The sequence below is a fragment of the Oncorhynchus clarkii genome, chromosome 3 (assembly GCF_045791955.1).
Source record: "Oncorhynchus clarkii lewisi isolate Uvic-CL-2024 chromosome 3, UVic_Ocla_1.0, whole genome shotgun sequence".
Classification (NCBI taxonomy): Eukaryota; Metazoa; Chordata; class Actinopteri; order Salmoniformes; family Salmonidae; genus Oncorhynchus; species Oncorhynchus clarkii.
Window position 1 is genome coordinate 27,239,578 of NC_092149.1, and position 18,645 is coordinate 27,258,222.

An 18,645-nucleotide genomic window follows, 5' to 3' on the forward strand; every position below is an offset into this window, starting at 1 on the left:
ATCAGGGCAAGGCGACCGGAAAAATGACCAAATACAAACAGTGTAGCTATTTCCTCCGCAAGGCAATCAAACAAGCTAAGCGCCAGTATAGAGACAAAGTAGAGTCGCAATTCAACGGCTCAGACACAAGAGGTATGTGGCAGGGTCTACAGTCAATCACGGATTACAAAAAGAAAACCAGCCCCGTCACGGACCACGATGTCTTGCTCCCAGACAAACTAGACAACTTCTTTGCTCGCTTTGAGGACAATACATTGCCACCAACACGGCCCGCTACCAAAACCTGCGGGCTCTCCTTCACTGCAGCCGACGTGAGTAAAACATTTAAACGTGTTAACCCTCGCAAGGATGCCGGCCCAGACGGCATCCCTAGATGCCTTCACCCCTAGCGTCTTCAGAGCATGCGCAGACCAGCTGGCTGGTGTGTTTACAGACATATTCAATCAATCCCTATCCCAGTCTGCTGTTCCCACATGCTTCAAGAGGGCCACCATTGTTCCTGTTCCCAAGAAAGCTAAGGCAACTGAGCTAAATGACTATCACCCCGTAGCACTCACTTCCGTCATCACGAAGTGCTTTGAGAGACTAGTCAAGGACCATATCACCTCCACCCTACCTGACACCCTAGACCCACTCCAATTTGCTTACCGCCGCAATAGGTCCACAGACGACGCAATCGCAATCACACTGCCCTAACCCATCTGGACCTATGTAAGAATGCTGTTCATTGACTACAGCTCAGCATTTAAGACCATAGTACCCTGGGTCTCGACCCCACCCGGTGCAACTTGGTCCTGGACTTCCTGACAGGCCGCCCCCAGGTGGTGAGGGTAGGAAACAACATCTCCACCCCGCTGATCCTCAACACTGGGGCCCCACAAGGGTGTGTTCTCAGCCCTGTCCTGTACTCCCTGTTCACCCATGACTGTGTGGCCATGCATGCCTCCAACTCAATCATCAATTTTGCAGACGAAACTACAGTAGTAGGCTTGATTACCAACAACGACAAGACGGCCTACAAGGAGGAGGTGAGGGCCCTCGGATTGTGGTGTCAGGAAAATAATCAAATGTCAATAAAACAAAAGGAGATGATCGTGGACTTCAGGAAACAGCAGAGGGAGCACCACCCTATCCACATCGACGGGACAGTAGTGGAGAAGGTGGAAAGTTTAAGTTCCTCGGCGTACACATCACGAACAAACTGAAATGGTCCACCCACACAGACAACGTGGTGAAGAAGGCGCAGCAGCGCCTCTTCAACGTCAGGAGGTTGAAGAAATTTGGCTTGTCACCGAAAACACTCACAAACTACAGGACACCTACACCACCCGATGTCACAGGAAGGCCAAAAAGATCATCAAGGACAACAACCACCAGAGCCACTGCCCGTTCTCTCCGCTATCATCCAGAAGGCGAGGTCAGTACAGGTGCATCAAAGCTGGGACCGAGAGACTGAAAAACAGCTTCTATCTCAAGGCCATCAGACTGTTAAACAGCCATCACTAACATTGAGTGGCTGCTGCCAACATACTGACTCAAATCTCTAGCCACAATAACAATAAAAAATTGGATGTAATAAATGTATCACTAGCCACTTTAAACAATGCCACTTTATATACTGTTTATACACATTACTCATCTCATATGTATATACTGTACTCTATACCATCTACTGCATCTTGCCGATCACTCATCCATATATTTTTATGTACACTTTTTATTTACACTTCTGTGTATAAGGTAATTGTTGTGAAATTGTTAGATTACTTGTTAGATATTACTGCACTGTCGGAACTATAAGCACAAGCATTTCGCTACACTCGCATTAACATCTGCTAACCATGTGTATGTGACAAATAAAATTTGATTTGAAGATCTAGTGGGTGGGAGACGAGTGGGATGACATCACCCTGTATGGTTCGAGGCGCATCGATAACGTTTTCATGACAACAGGTCTCACAACAGATCTTGAACAAAGACACAACATTCTCAATACAGTCTCTCAATGGTCTAAAACACCCCAGTCCTACATTAGTAGAAACATTTTGCACTATTTGCAATGTAATTTCTCAAAAGTCTCACACCATTCGCACAACGGTCTCAAAAACTCTACATTTCACTGCAGTCTCACAGAAGTCTTGCGGTTGTTTCCCAACGTCCACAAAATCTCCTGACATTCGCCCAGCATGCCGACAACATCTCTCACCATCTATATCAACGCAATCCAATCCGGTAGCCGGCCTGCCTGACTGCCCGCATGTCTAGAGCACCGTCGTCAACTCCATCATTAGCATTAGCCGCGTGGGTCTAAACATAACCCATTACATCACCCATTACATAAAGCAGGACAGAAACATTAGGGAAACATTACAACACCAGGCATCACATTATTTCCAATCAATGGAGCCTGGGCCAGCCAAGAGTTCAAAAATACCACAGCGCGAAGCTGTGTTAAACAAATGGAAAGCGGCGGCATTGATATGGAGTTGCTAACACATCTACTGTAGCAGTAGCTCACTGCTGCCCAGAACACGATCTACTAGTTACATCCTCCTGTACTTCATAAACAGATGGTTAAAGGCTTACACAATGTAAAGACTGTACAACTATCTACAGTACACCATCACAAACATCATCTGATGACGAATATACTGACAGACGGAGGACATTGTAACATCTGTAGCACTATCTAGTGGTTGTGGACACAGACATGCAGACAGACAGTCGGACAGAGACCGGAACAGTCAGACACCATGAGAAAGCTGGTATCCTCTTCTATCCCAAAGCGTGGATGCTTCCAGCAACCCCTGGGCTCGCTCTCTGAGCCCCCACTACCCAGGCGATGCAGCTCCTGAGTTTATACATGCTCACACATACCATAAACACACTTACACTTGGACAAAACACACACTTTATCTCTAAGAGTCTTCACAGATGGGAAAGTGTGTTTGTATGTGTGTTTATATGTGTATGACATGATGGTCTGGCGTCGAAGGCCTCTATTCCCTACTCAGCCCCCATTAATAAAAACACAAACATAAAACAAACCCAAATTCCCGCTTCCAAATACGCCTGCCTGCGCACCCCCCCACTCCCCCACTCCCTTCCAGAAAGCTGCCTGCACAAGCATTTGGTCCCCCCATGCCGAGCTGTGAGCCATGGGTCATACACTTTGGTCACAGCCTTGGAGACACAGTGAGGGGATGAGGAAAACTGTTCCAGGGCCTGTAGTATGAGGAGAACAGTCAATGTCTGGTCACAGGAGACACAGTGAGGGGGTGAGGAAAACTGTTCCAGGGCCTGTAGTATGAGGAGAACAGTCAATATCTGGTCACAGGAGACACAGTGAGGGGATGAGGAAAACTGTTCCAGGGCCTGTAGTATGAGGAGAACAGTCAATATCTGGTCACAGGAGACACAGTGAGGGGATGAGGAAAACTGTTCCAGGGCCTGTAGTATGAGGAGAACAGTCAATGTCTGGTCGTAGAAGACGTGTCAAATAACAATCACTTCTGAGTAATAGGAGTGTAACATGTCAGCAAAAGGATAATAATATGGGGCTAATGGAACAAACCTCGTGGCCCTGTACTTGCGGTAGCTGGTAGATGACAGTAAGGTAATTGAATGGTGAGGTCTGAGGCAGCAGTAGAGGCCATGTGAATGGGATGATGCTAATGGCTAATAGCTGTATTGTGTGGCTGCTGATCGGAGACTGACTCGGAGGGAGTAATTGAGTTTGGGCTGTGCCCTCAGAGGAGCTGACCTTATAAACACCCCGCCCTCCTCCTCCTCTCTATGATGGAGGGAACGAGGGAGGGAGGGAGACTTTCAGTGATCCACTGTTTAATAAAGTACTGCTTCAGTGAAAGTTGAGAGGGCATGTTGGTGACATGTCACTGTAGACCGGGACTGATCATTGAAATGAACCCAGTCTTCCAGGAACACAGTCAGCATCTCTTTTCATGTATTTGTGTCTCAGCTACCATACACTCTGTTAGCAGTTTTGATTGAACGGGGCCCAATGCCTCTCTGTCTCTAAACTGTGTGTGTGTGTGTGTGTGTGTGTGTGTGTGTGTGTGTGTGTGTGTGTGTGGTATAGGTGGTGTCCCTGTGATCCCAGGTGGGCCGTGGGGGGTTCGGAGGAAAGAAGAGAGGAGACACTCTCTCTCTTTCATCTCCCTTTCATCCAGGCCGCTAGAGAAGAGAAGGAGAGCGAGCAGCGACACAGTTCTATCCAAGACACCTTTTGAAGCCTTTCAACTGTACTAGAGGTGCTTCCTGGCTCCCATGCACCCTAACAGGGGGGTAATTACCTTTAAGTCTGCCACAGGTAGGAGAATGTGTGTGTGGTTTATCTACGGTGAAGAAGGAGGGAGGTAGAGGTGTAAGTTGATCTGTATAGCCCCTTCTGCTTTCGCCTGTGTGCCCCACCATTCTGGAAATTCTCTCTGAGTTCATATATGTAAATTGGTTTGGATGTCCTCCTCTTTCCACGTCTCTCTCAAACTCCCTAATGGGTGGTGGTTAGGTTGTAAGAGGGACATGCCTGGACAGAGCGCCTTCTCTCTCTAGGTCCAAACCACACAGTTCCCTCCTCTGAAGATTTCCATTACAAACAAAACTAATTAGGGATTATTTCCGTTTTCTGTTATGATGTTTGACAGTGGGAGGACAGGGGAGGCAGAGACAGAGAGAGAGAGCGATGCCCCTCAGGTGGGCTATAAAGCCCACAGGAACGTTCAGACGGACAGATATCCATTGCCGGTGGTAAACCCCAGGCAGCCCATCCACCCTTGGAGCATGGTATGGGATGGGGATCTGGTTGTTTGGAGAAGATGGGATTCAAACAAGAGGAGGAAGAGGATGGAGGATAATTCAGAAGGGAGCAAGACATTAATCAGGTAGCATCACGAAGACAATTACACTTTCAAAGACACTTGGCTGTCACCAAGTCATCATGTAGGCTATCCACTATTCTAGTAGCACTATGAATCCAAATGTTTAAAAAAATCCAATAAATCCTGTGGTTAGCTCTATTCTGTTTATTTTCATAAAAAATAAAACTCCCTAGTCCTTGGCGATGACAAGCATACCCATAACATGATGCAGCCACCACCATGCTTCAAAATATGAAGAGTGGTACTCAGTGATGTTTTGTGTTGGATTTCCCCCAAACTTAACGCTTTGTATTCAGGACAAAGCATGTATTTCTTTGCCACATTTTTTTGCAGTTTTACTTTAGTGTCTTAAAGTAGTAAATTACCTACTGCTGTCCTCTGACCGTGGTCATGTCTTTATTCTCGTTCTCTTAGATTTAAGTGCTGGCGCCTTTGGCACTATTGATCAAGCTATCCTTATTAAGAGGTTAGAAAACTTGGTTGGTCTACGAGGACAGATTCTTAGCTGGCTAACAATTTATACCTTTCCGAGCGGCATCAATTTGTTCAGCTGGGTGATAATCGTAAAGTTCCAAGGTTGGATTTGGCGTTCCTCAAGGTTCTGTGCTTGGACCACTTATTTTCACTACACATGCTAGCCCTGGGTAATGTAATCTGTAAGCACAACATGCATATTCATTGCTATGCTGATGACACTCAGTTGTATTTATCAGTTAAACCAAACGATACATCACAGTCAGCCCGCCTTATGTCACAGATGTTGGATGAAAAACAAACTTTTTGTATTTAAACTCTGATAAGACTGAAATCATGCTACTTGGCCACAAAAAACTCACAAATAAAGTATCAGGCCTCACTCTTAACATTGATGGTTGCCCCATCACACCAAACATGGTTGTTAAAAACTTTGGTGTTACCTTTGACCCCGGACTAACCTTTGACAACCACATAAAAAGCATATCCAAAACAACATCCTTCCATCTCAGGAACATTTCCAGAATTAGACACTTCATCTCTCAACCAGATGACGAAAAATTGGTCCATGCATTTGCTTAGTCTAATAGATTAGACTATTGTAATGCCCTCCATTCCAGCTGCTCAGACTCTACTATTAAAAGCGTACAAGAACACTGCAGCTCGCATTTTAACCAACACAAGAAGGCACAAACACATAACTCCAGTTTTATCTGCAATACACTGGTTGCCTGTAAAGTATCGGTCGGATTTTAAAATCTTACTCTTAACTTCTAAAGCATTGCATGGTCTTGCCCCCTGTTATCTGACAGACATGCTTGTTCCATACAACCCAGTGAGGGCACTCCGCTCCCAAGGAGCCTGTCTGCTTGTACCTAGATGCAGAACCAAGGCAGGGGGGCGGAGCGTTCCCTATTAAAGCCCCTCAGTTATGGAACAGCTGACACAGGGCAAGCTTTTAGCCGGGCCTTTAATAAGTGATTTTATTGATGGTATTTTATTTATCCTCTTTACGGCTTCCTGTTTGCTTTCCCTTTTGTAATTAATTTTTTTAATATAGTGTTTCGCCATTTTAAATGCACTAAATAAAGTTTGATTTGATTCCCCATAGAGGCCAGATGGGTGGCTCCACAACAGGCATCACTCACTTCAGTGGGCCACTCTCCCTAAATGAGTCTAGAAAGGGAAGCATCCATCTCACTGCTCTTTTTGAAAAGGGGTCCGCATGCTTCTCATCCGATACAGTTCAGAACATTTTGTTCCGTTTTTGTTTGTTTTGTTCTTCGGAAAAGTCATTTTTTCAGCTGTTCGTGCACACACATTTTTTCTCTCGAGGCAAGCCGAAGTCTACGCCAATATGTTGGTGATCAGTAGGGATTCTTCAATGAAGTGTTTGTTGTCATTCAATGAGACAAATCATTTTCATTCACATTTTTTCACTTGGGAAATACTGCACCAAACATCTTAGTTAGATGTAAAATTGTGCGACTAAGATCTCCGACAAAAATATCAAAATGAATTGCAGGTTTCTTGAGTTATTTTAGAATAATTCTGACTATTTTGAGGAAGTGTATACTGGCTACGGGTCTCAAAATACACAAAATAGTACTATTGCCGCTTTTTTCTCGTTTTTCAAGCGAAGGTCTTTTAAAGGAGAATGCAAGCACACTCGTTCGGTTCGCCTAGCCGTGTCCCGAACCGAAGCATGCGGAAGGCTTAAGTCATATACATGAAAAGCCATCACATGGCCTACCCAATACAACTCTGAATCATGGTGTAACCACTTCAGAGTCTTACCTCAGTGTGTTGAGTGGTGGTCTGTGAGGTATTCTCTCATTAGGGTTAACAGGGGAAATGCACGTATTTTGTTTGTTTGTTTTTCCTCTGTGTTTTTGGTCTGGTTCTTTTAATTGGCTTGCGGAATGGATTTGTAATTGCACCGCATTCCTTTTGTGTGCACGTGGCGGGCATTTGATCTAGAGGTCTGAAAAAATGTATGTTGTTCAATTGTATCTGGGTGTGATCGAGCCTATTGATGTAAATGCATGTGCCCAGAGTATGTGTGTGGGCTTTATGTAGAGGAAGTGTGTGTGTCTGAGTGTGTAGTGTGTATGCGTGTGTTCTTAACGATCCCCAAGCATCGCCCGTCTGTGTCTCCCACACCTCCTCAGTGGGGCTCAGCTCATTAGCGGCAACGCCTGGCTGGATTAACCACACAAAAAGGCACATGGACTGCCGACACAACATCTGCTCACTTCTAACCACTCATGTTTAGTGCTCCTCAAAGCCCTCCAACTTCATCTTAGAAAGGACAAACATGGATTTGTGCTCAATTCAAACCAGGAGTGTCTAAGTGGAGAAAGAGCTGTGTGTGTAGCAGTCTGTCCCTCTCACATCCATCAGCTACAGAAGGAGCTGTCAGTCTGTTGCATTCATTTATTTAATTAAGTCTCTGTTTCCTCAACATGGGAATTTAATGCGGAATTCCCTTCTGTCTGTGACCTATGATTGTTTATCTGACACACACACACACACACACACACACACACTGGGTCAAGACAAATTATGTTTGGAAATCAAACAGAAAAAAACATCCCGTTCTGAGTTTGAAAAAAAAAAAAGAAGCCCTATCCCTCCTCAGTTAACTACAGTTTTAATTCAGGAAAAAAAATATCTGAAAAATTCGCCAGCTATTACAGCCAATCAGGGAGGGAGGGATGGAGGGAGGAGTAGAACCAGATGGAAGAGAGGAAAGCGAGAGAGACATCAAACAGAGCTTGAGCTCAGTGTGAGCCTAATATGAGACCAGCATCAGCACGATCTGAACACAGCATAAGAACAGCCCCAGCAGACATGAGACCAGTCATATACAGTATGAGCTAAAGGAGGGTGAATCACAAGCTAAGGATGAGCTTTCCATGTGTCCATGTGTCCTGACTTTGTGTGTGTCCATCCCTTGACGTACCTGTCTTGGACTTGACTTTCTTGGACGGCTGTTTCTTTTTGATGAACTTGGTGGCAGACTCCTGTTGCAGGGGCGGCTCCTCCAGGTCCGTAACAGCCTCCGCGATTGGCTCACAGCCCCCTGAGTTACAGGAAGAAGAGCATGATCAACAGCCAATCACAGAGACTGAATCCTATCATGAGATATACAATGAGTGCACAAAACATTATTTACATGATGCTCTTTCCATGACAGACTGAATCCAAGTGAAAGACTTGATCCATTATTGATGTCAGCTGCTAAATCGACTTCAAATCAGCTTAGATTAAGGGGATTATTAAGCCTTGAGACATCAAATCAAATGTATTTATAAAAACCTTTTTACATCAGCAGAGGTCACAAAGTGCTTATACAGGCACCCAGTCTAAAAATCCAAAACAGCAAGCAATGCAGATGTAGAAGCATGGTGGCTAGGAAAAACTCCCTAGAAAGGCAGGAACCTAGGAAGTAACCTAGAGAGGAACTAGGCTCTGAGCGGTGGCCAGGCAGAGACAGGGCCAGGTTCATCACTCCAGTGCCTTGCCGCTCACCTTCGCACTCCTGGGCCAGACTACACTCAATCATAGGACCTACTGAAGAGATGAGTCTTCAGTAAAGACTTAAAGGTTGAGACCAAGTCTCTATCTCTCACATGGATAGACAGACCATTCCATAAAAATATAGCTTTATAGGAGAAAACCCTGCCTCCAGCTGTTGCCTGAGAAATTCTAGGGACAAAAAGAGGCCTGCATCTTGTGACCGTAGCGTACGTGTAGGTACAGTGGGGCAAAAAAGTATTTAGTCAGCCACCAATTGTGCAAGTTCTCCCACTTAAAAAGATGAGAGAGGCCTGTAATTTTCATCATAGGTACACTTCAACTATGACAGACAAAATGAAAAAAAAAATCCAGAAAATCACATTGTAGGATTTTTAATGAATTTATTTGAAAATTATGGTGGAAAATAAGTATTTGGTCACCTACAAACAAGCAAGATTTCTGGCTCTCACAGACCTGTAACTTCTTCTTTAAGAGGCGCCTCTGTCCTCCACTCGTTACCTGTATTAGCAAATAGATAGGATGGAACTGCTGGAACAGTTGGTTGTGGTTTAGTTTGGTCTCTGTTCTAAAATGGTTGGTCGTGGTGAAGTCTGGTCTCTGTTTTAAAATGGTTGGTCGTGGTTTGGTCTCTGTTCTAAAACGGTTGGTTGTGGTTTGGTCTCCATTTCAAAACGGTTGGTCGTGGTTTGGTTTGGTCTCTGTTCTAAAACGGTTGGTTGTGGTTTGGTCTCCATTTCAAAACGGTTGGTCGTGGTTTGGTTTGGTCTCTGTTCTAAAATGGTTGGTCGTGGTTTGGTCTCTGTTCTAAAACGGTTGGTTGTGGTTTGGTCTCTGTTCTAAAACGGTTGGTTGTGGTTTGGTCTCTGTTCTAAAATGGTTGGTCGTGGTGAAGTCTGGTCTCTGTTTAAAAATGGTTGGTCGTGGTTTGGTCTCTGTTCTAAAACGGTTGGTCGTGGTTTGGTTTGGTCTCTGTTCTAAAACGGTTGGTAGTGGTTTAGTCTGGTCTCTGTTTTAAAATGGTTGGTCGTGGTTTGGTCTCTGTTCTAAAACGGTTGATCGTGGTGAAGTCTGGTCTCTGTTTTAAAATGGTTGGTCGTGGTTTGGTCTCTGTTCTAAAACGGTTGGTCGTGGTTTGGTTTGGTCTCTGTTCTAAAACGGTTGGTAGTGATTTAGTCTGGTCACCGTTTTAAAATGGTTGGTCGTGGTGAAGTCTGGTCTCTGTTTTAAAACGGTTGGTCGTGGTTTGGTCTCTGTTCTAAAACGGTTGGTCGTGGTGAAGTCTGGTCTCTGTTTTAAAATGGTTGGTCGTGGTTTGGTCTCTGTTCTAAAATGGTTGGTTGTGGTTTGGTTTGTTCTCTGTTCTAAAATGGTTGGTCGTGGTTTGGTCTCTGTTCTAAAACGGTTGGTCGTGGTTTGGTCTCTGTTCTAAAACGGTTGGTCGTGGTTTGGTCTCTGTTCTAAAACGGTTGGTCGTGGTTTGGTCTCTGTTCTAAAACGGTTGGTCGTGGTTTGGTTTGGTCTCTGTTCTAAAACGGTTGGTCGTGGTTTGGTTTGGTCTCTGTTCTAAAACGGTTGGTCGTGGTTTGGTTTGGTCTCTGTTCTAAAACGGTTGGTAGTGGTTTAGTCTGGTCTCTGTTTTAAAATGGTTGCTCGTGGTTTGGTCTCTGTTCTAAAACGGTTGGTTGTGGTTTGGTCTCCATTTCAAAATGGTTGGTCGTGGTGAAGTCTGGTCTCTGTTTTAAAATGGTTGGTCGTGGTTTGGTCTCTGTTCTAAAACGGTTGGTCGTGGTTTGGTTTGGTCTCTGTTTTAAAATGGTTGGTCGTGGTTTGGTCTCTGTTCTAAAACGGTTGGTCGTGGTGAAGTCTGGTCTCTGTTTTAAAACGGTTGGTCGTGGTTTGGTCTCTGTTCTAAAATGGTTGGTCGTGGTTTGGTCTCTGTTCTAAAATGGTTGGTCGTGGTGAAGTCTGGTCTCTGTTTTAAAATGGTTGCTCGTGGTTTGGTCTCTGTTCTAAAACGGTTGGTCTCGGTTTGGTTTGGTCTCTGTTTTAAAATGGTTGGTCGTGGTTTGGTCTCTGTTCTAAAATGGTTGGTCGTGGTTTGGTTTGGTCTCTGTTCTAAAACGGTTGGTTGTGGTTTGGTCTCCATTTCAAAACGGTTGGTCGTGGTTTGGTTTGGTCTCTGTTCTAAAACGGTTGGTTGTGGTTTGGTCTCCATTTCAAAACGGTTGGTCGTGGTTTGGTTTGGTCTCTGTTCTAAAATGGTTGGTTGTGGTTTGGTCTACATTATGTTCAATTCCCTACTGGACCGTTGTTGCTGTTCAATTTCAGTAGGTTTTATTTTATGGTTACATCTACGGAACCAGTTGGTTGTGGTCAAAAGAACTAGAGCATGTACCAAACCACCGTTGGTTGTGGTCAAAAGAACTAGAGCATGTACCAAACCACCGTTGGTTGTGGTCAAAATAACTAGAGCATGTACCAAACCACCGTTGGATGTGGTCAAAAGAACTAGAGCATGTACCAAACCACCGTTGGTTGTGGTCAAAAGAACTAGAGCATGTACCAAACCACCGTTGGTTGTGGTCAAAAGAACTAGAGCATGTACCAAACCACCGTTGGTTGTGGTCAAAAGAACTAGAGCATGTACTAAACCACCGTTGGTTGTGGTCAAAAGAACTAGAGCATGTACCAAACCACCGTTGGTTGTGGTCAAAAGAACTAGAGCATGTACCAAACCACCGTTGGTTGTGGTCAAAAGAACTAGAGCATGTACCAAACCACCGTTGGTTGTGGTTTGAATGTGTTAGACTGTTGTGTTGTGTAATGGTTCAGAAGATCATTTGGTTGTGGTTTGAATGTGTTAGACTGTTGTGTAGTGTAATGGTTCAGAAGATCATTTGGTTGTGGTTTGAATGTGTTAGACTGTTGTGTAGTGTAATGGTTCAGAAGATCATTTGGTTGTGGTTTGAATGTGTTAGACTGTTGTGTAGTGTAATGGTTCAGAAGATCATTTGGTTGTGGTTTGAATGTGTTAGACTGTTGTGTAGTGTAATGGTTCAGAAGATCATTTGGTTGTGGTTTGAATGTGTTAGACTGTTGTGTAGTGTAGTGGTTCAGAAGATCATTTGGTTGTGGTTTGAGTGTTAGACTGTTGTGTAGTGTAATGGTTCAGAAGATCATTTGGTTGTGGTTTGAATGTGTTAGACTGTTGTGTAGTGTAATGGTTCAGAAGATCATTTGGTTGTGGTTTGAATGTGTTAGACTGTTGTGTAGTGTAATGGTTCAGAAGATCATTTGGTTGTGGTTTGAATGTGTTAGACTGTTGTGTAGTGTAGTGGTTCAGAAGATCATTTGGTTGTGGTTTGAATGTGTTAGACTGTTGTGTAGTGTAGTGGTTCAGAAGATCATTTGGTTGTGGTTTGAATGTGTTAGACTGTTGTGTAGTGTAGTGGTTCAGAAGATCATTTGGTTGTGGTTTGAATGTGTTAGACTGTTGTGTAGTGTAGTGGTTCAGAAGATCATTTGGTTGTGGTTTGAATGTGTTAGACTGTTGTGTAGTGTAGTGGTTCAGAAGATCATTTGGTTGTGGTTTGAATGTGTTAGACTGTTGTGTAGTGTAGTGGTTCAGAAGATCATTTGGTTGTGGTTTGAATGTGTTAGACTGTTGTGTAGTGTAGTGGTTCAGAAGATCATTTGGTTGTGGTTTGAATGTGTTAGACTGTTGTGTAGTGTAATGGTTCAGAAGATCATTTGGTTGTGGTTTGAATGTGTTAGACCGTTGTGTAGTGTAGTGGTTCAGAAGATCATTTGGTTGTGGTTTGAATGTGTTAGACTGTTGTGTTGTGTAGTGGTTCAGAAGATCATTTGGTTGTGGTTTGAATGTGTTAGACTGTTGTGTAGTGTAGTGGTTCAGAAGATCATTTGGTTGTGGTTTGAATGTGTTAGACTGTTGTGTAGTGTAATGGTTCAGAAGATCATTTGGTTGTGGTTTGAATGTGTTAGACTGTTGTGTAGTGTAGTGGTTCAGAAGATCATTTGGTTGTGGTTTGAATGTGTTAGACTGTTGTGTAGTGTAGTGGTTCAGAAGATCATTTGGTTGTGGTTTGAATGTGTTAGACTGTTGTGTAGTGTAGTGGTTCAGAAGATCATTTGGTTGTGGTTTGAATGTGTTAGACTGTTGTGTAGTGTAGTGGTTCAGAAGATCATTTGGTTGTGGTTTGAATGTGTTAGACTGTTGTGTAGTGTAGTGGTTCAGAAGATCATTTGGTTGTGGTTTGAATGTGTTAGACTGTTGTGTAGTGTAGTGGTTCAGAAGATCATTTGGTTGTGGTTTGAATGTGTTAGACTGTTGTGTAGTGTAGTGGTTCAGAAGATCATTTGGTTGTGGTTTGAATGTGTTAGACTGTTGTGTAGTGTAATGGTTCAGAAGATCATTTGGTTGTGGTTTGAATGTGTTAGACCGTTGTGTAGTGTAGTGGTTCAGAAGATCATTTGGTTGTGGTTTGAATGTGTTAGACTGTTGTGTTGTGTAGTGGTTCAGAAGATCATTTGGTTGTGGTTTGAATGTGTTAGACTGTTGTGTAGTGTAGTGGTTCAGAAGATCATTTGGTTGTGGTTTGAATGTGTTAGACTGTTGTGTAGTGTAATGGTTCAGAAGATCATTTGGTTGTGGTTTGAATGTGTTAGACTGTTGTGTAGTGTAGTGGTTCAGAAGATCATTTGGTTGTGGTTTGAATGTGTTAGACTGTTGTGTAGTGTAATGGTTCAGAAGATCATTTGGTTGTGGTTTGAATGTGTTAGACTGTTGTGTAGTGTAATGGTTCAGAAGATCATTTGGTTGTGGTTTGAATGTGTTAGACTGTTGTGTAGTGTAATGGTTCAGAAGATCATTTGGTTGTGGTTTGAATGTGTTAGACTGTTGTGTAGTGTAATGGTTCAGAAGATCATTTGGTTGTGGTTTGAATGTGTTAGACTGTTGTGTAGTGTAATGGTTCAGAAGATCATTTGGTTGTGGTTTGAATGTGTTAGACTGTTGTGTAGTGTAATGGTTCAGAAGATCATTTGGTTGTGGTTTGAATGTGTTAGACCGTTGTGTAGTGTAGTGGTTCAGAAGATCATTTGGTTGTGGTTTGAATGTGTTAGACCGTTGTGTAGTGTAGTGGTTCAGAAGATCATTTGGTTGTGGTTTGAATGTGTTAGACTGTTGTGTAGTGTAGTGGTTCAGAAGATCATTTGGTTGTGGTTTGAATGTGTTAGACCGTTGTGTAGTGTAATGGTTCAGAAGATCATTTGGTTGTGGTTTGGACTCAAATCTTGCAGATTGTTTGCTTGCGATATGATCTCTAGAAGTCCCTCTTTCTCTCCAGCCCAAAAGTGCACCTCCTGGTTTTGAAGTAAAAAATCAAACAGCTGTAAATCAAACAGACACCTGATCTACCTATCTACCTTTACAGTCTAACCCCTGTCCCAACCACAAAGTCAACATCAAGGCTTTTTTCTCCACTCTTTATGATGTCCACATTGTAAAAGTCAGGAGAGGAGGGAGATCGTTGGAAAGACACTGGGTTTAATGGTTATACTGTTGAGCAATGAGAGAGATATGGCCACACACTGACACATAATGCCAAATTTGACACTGACACATGCCAAATTTGATAATGCACGCGAGCACACGCACGCACCCAGAAAGAGAGAGTGAGGCAGACGGAGACATACAGAGACAGCGCTCTCTAAATGGGGTTTAGCCTAGGAATTCCTAACCGCTTTAAGTAGTTGAGCATTAAGTAGTGCTTCAGCTAGCAGAGAAGACCCCATTCATTCAGTGACAGTAGCCCTGCTCTCAACTTCAACATCTATTTCCTCTCCCTTCTCTTTAAGTCCTACAGGAATAGATCTCCTAACCACAAGGCATAACTGAAATCCTCCCAAAACAGCTGAGAAAGGAGGCTTCAAACACAAGACAAGATACATCTGTTTACGCCGTCAGAAATGGCTCCCAAAGACAAGATTCGGATATAGGAACAAAGGTATCCTCAGTGGACTTGGAACTTGGAAGGGGTGTGTATTTTAGGACTGAAACGCTTCAATTTCTAGAGTGTTAATTAGAGACGTTGATAGGAGAGGAGATTCTGAGAGAACACACACTTAAATACATGTACAGAATACAGTCAGACACAACACCCCACATCCCTCACCGCGCGCACGCACGCACACACACACACACCTCAAAGCCTGCTTGCATAACATCCCGTCAACAACCCTGCACCCCAGTAGTACATCACAATCACATTCCCCTGGCATTCACTTTATCACAACATATGGGTTTTCTCCACTGCATATATATTCAGAGGGGGGACGTTCAAGATCTCCGAACTGTTGCCAAAAACGCCTGGTTCCAGCCGAGTAGCTAATGTATTCAACACATAGCAGGGAGAAGGGAATTTGACTAGTTCAGAGAGAGATACCACAGCAGAACTCGAAACAGAGCTGAGACAGAGCTGCATTTTCCTGACAAAATGTCAAGAATATTAAACAATTAGAGAGTGTAATTTCCCCAAATGTAAAACCCTTATTCAAGGTTTCAAAGACCTCTCTGATGAGAATGGGCTACCTGTCCTGTTGGGGGAGGATGCAGAGAGCTGTGGATTGGCAGCAAACTATATTGCTGCCTGCCATAAGATGAGGGACAGTGTCTGACAGACCAACCAACCTGCACATGTCCTCTGTGCCTCTGTTATTGTTCAACATATGGTTATTTTGACCCTTGATTATTGTTGTTACTGTTGTCCCGTTGACAATATTGATTAATATTATAATTCTCCAAAGTAAGCTTTGGCAATATGTACATTGTTATGTCATACTAAAATAAATAATTGATTTGAGAGATAGGGAGAAAAAGAGGAGAGAGAAAGAAAGAATAAAAGTAAGAGAGAGAACGAAAGACAGGGTGAGAGAGAACGAGAGAAAGAGCAAACGAAGAGAGAGTGAAAAAGAGAGATAGAAAGAAGGAGGGAGAGAGTGAAAGAAAAAGAAAGCAAGAAAGAGAGAAAGAAAGAAGGAGCGAGAGGAAGACAGAAAGAGTAAGAGAGCGAGAGAGAAAGTGAGAAAAAGAAAGAGCGAGAGAGAAGGAGAGAGAAAGAAAGAAAGAGTGAGAGTGAGAGAGGGCATGCATAGGTTCTCTGACTAATGTGAAAACATGATGGGGGGTTGGATGTGTTCCCTAAAGGAGACTTGTTCCCCAGCCTGTGTTATTCCTGCCCAGTGTGGAGTGGAGACTGGAAGTTCCATATAAAATGTGATAAATCATGAAGTGGAACTGTGGTGTGTGTTGACGCAGAGGTATCAATCTTCTTCTGTGGTGGGAGAGAGAAGATCCAGTTGAAGTCGGAGGTTCACATAAACTTAGGTTGGAGTCATTAAAACTCGTTTTTCAACCACTCCACAAATTTCTTGTTAACAAACTATTGTTTTGGCAAGTCGGTTAGAACATCTACTTTGTGCATGACACAAGTAATTTTTCCAACAATTGTTTACAGACAGATAATTTCACTTATAATTCACTGTATCACAGTTCCAGTGGGTCAGAAGTTTACATACACTAAATTGACTGTGCCTTTAAACAGCTGGGAAAATTCCAGAAAATTATGTAATGGCTTTAGAAGCTTCTGATAGTCTAATTGACATCATATGAGTCAATTAGAGGTGTAGCTGTGGATGTATTTCAAGGCCTACCTTCAAACTCATTGCCTCTTTGCTTGACATCATGTGAAAATCAAAAGAAATCAGCCAAGACCTCCGCAAAAATTGTTGACCTCCGCAAGTCTGGTTCATCCTTGGGAGCAATTTCCAAATGCCTGAAGGTACCACGTTCATCTGTACAAACAATAGTACACAAGTATAAACCCCATGAGACCACACAGCCATCATACCGCTCAGGAAGGAGATGCGTTCCGTCTCCTAGAGATGAAAGTATTTGGTGCGAAAAGTGCAAATCAATCCCAGAACAACAGCAAAGGACCTTGTGAAGATGCTGGAGGAAACAGGTACAAAACTATCTATATCCACAGTAAAATGAGTCCTACATTGACATAACCTGAAAGGCCGCTCAGCAAGGAAGAAGCCACTGCTCCAAAACCACCATAAAAAGTCAGACTACGGTTTGCAACTGCACATGGGAACAAAGATCGTTCTTTTTGGAGAAATATCCTCTGGTCTGATGAAACAAAAATTGAACTGTTTGGCCATAATGACCAACGTTATGTTTGGAGGAAAAAGGGGGAGGCTTGCAAGCCGAAGAACACCATCCCAACCGTGAAGCACAGGGGTGGCAGCATCATGTTGTGGGGGAGCTTTGCTGCAGTAGGGACTGGTGTACTTCACAAAATAGATGGCATCATGAGGAGAAAAATTATGTGGATACATTGAAGCAACATCTCAAGACAGGAAGTTAAGGCTTGGTCGCAAATGGGTCTTCCACATGGACAATGACCCCAAGCATACTTCCAAAGTTGCTTAAGGACAACAAAGTCAAGGTATTGGAGTGGCCATCACAAAGCTCTGACCTCAATCCCATTGAATAATTGTGGGCAGAACTGAAAAAGAGTGTGTGAGCAAGGAGGCCTACAAACCTGACTCAGTTACATCTGCTCTGTCAGGAGGAATGGGCCAAAATTCACCCAACTTATTGTGGGAAGCTTGTGGAAGGCAACCCGAAACATGTGACCCAAGTTAAACAATTTTAAAGGCAATGCTACCAAATACTAATTGAGTGTAAGTAAACTTCTGACCCACTGGGAATGTGATTAAATAAATAATAGCTGAAATAAATAACTATACTATTATTCTGACATTTCACATTCTTAAAATCAAGTTGTGATCCTAACTGACCTTAGACAGGGAATTTTAACTAGGATTAAATGTCAGGAATTGTGAAACACTGAGTTTAAATGTATTTGGCTAAGGTGTATGTAAACTTCGTACTTCAACTGTATGTATAAACACATGCATGCACACACACACATACTGAAATAAATGTACAGTGAAAACACACAAAACAAGAAGGCCACAACATCTAGTTCATTCTATGATGAACTTCAAGTAGAGAGACCTTAAGCTATGCTTACTGACAGATATGGATAGAGTAAACAAGAAAGACAGAGAGATACAAGGGAGAGAGCAACATTACACCCACAACACCATCACCCACAATCCACAGCCATATTGTAAAGCAGCCCAACATTTGACCTAATGACAGAGCAAAGTTAACAGTTCTGAGTAATGAAGGCCATGTGATGAACAGTACTGACTGAACTGATACCATCAGGTGCTGTTGACAGGGTGTATGTGTGCGTGTGTGTGTGTGTGTGCGTGCGTGCGTGAGAGACAGAGAGCAAGGGCCAAGAGCAGCTGTTACAACCAGCGTCTCAGCAGGCCGCCCAGGTGATGTCATCAGAGCGAGACACAGGTTCAGGTAAGGAGAGGGTGAGCTGGAGAGATGAGAACGACAGAAGAGGGTCTCATTGTGTACCGGAGACAGGAATCTACACATCTTACAAGTATGTGTGTGTGTCATAAGAGAGAAAATATTCTGTATATCCTTCAGGAACAAATATAAGCACAAATAGGCTCTATCAGGGAGTACAGTACATTTGTGTCTGTGTACTGTATGTGTTTTTTCAACTGTCAGGTCCCACACAGTATTGGTTGTGGGAAGTTCATACAAAATACAAAT

The 18,645-nt window shown here is 43.2% G+C and overlaps 1 protein-coding gene across 3 annotated transcripts in view; it reads right to left on the reverse strand.

The window, feature by feature from the left end:
- Positions 1 to 18,645, reverse strand: part of LOC139392123 (Bardet-Biedl syndrome 9) — a 210,835-nt gene that overhangs the window by 87,743 nt on the left and 104,447 nt on the right. For all 3 annotated transcript variants that reach the window (XM_071139862.1, XM_071139846.1, XM_071139854.1), the window contains one exon: positions 8,338 to 8,457. In XM_071139862.1, coding sequence (XP_070995963.1) covers positions 8,338 to 8,457 — 120 coding nt within the window. The remainder of the gene's footprint in view (positions 1 to 8,337; positions 8,458 to 18,645) is intronic.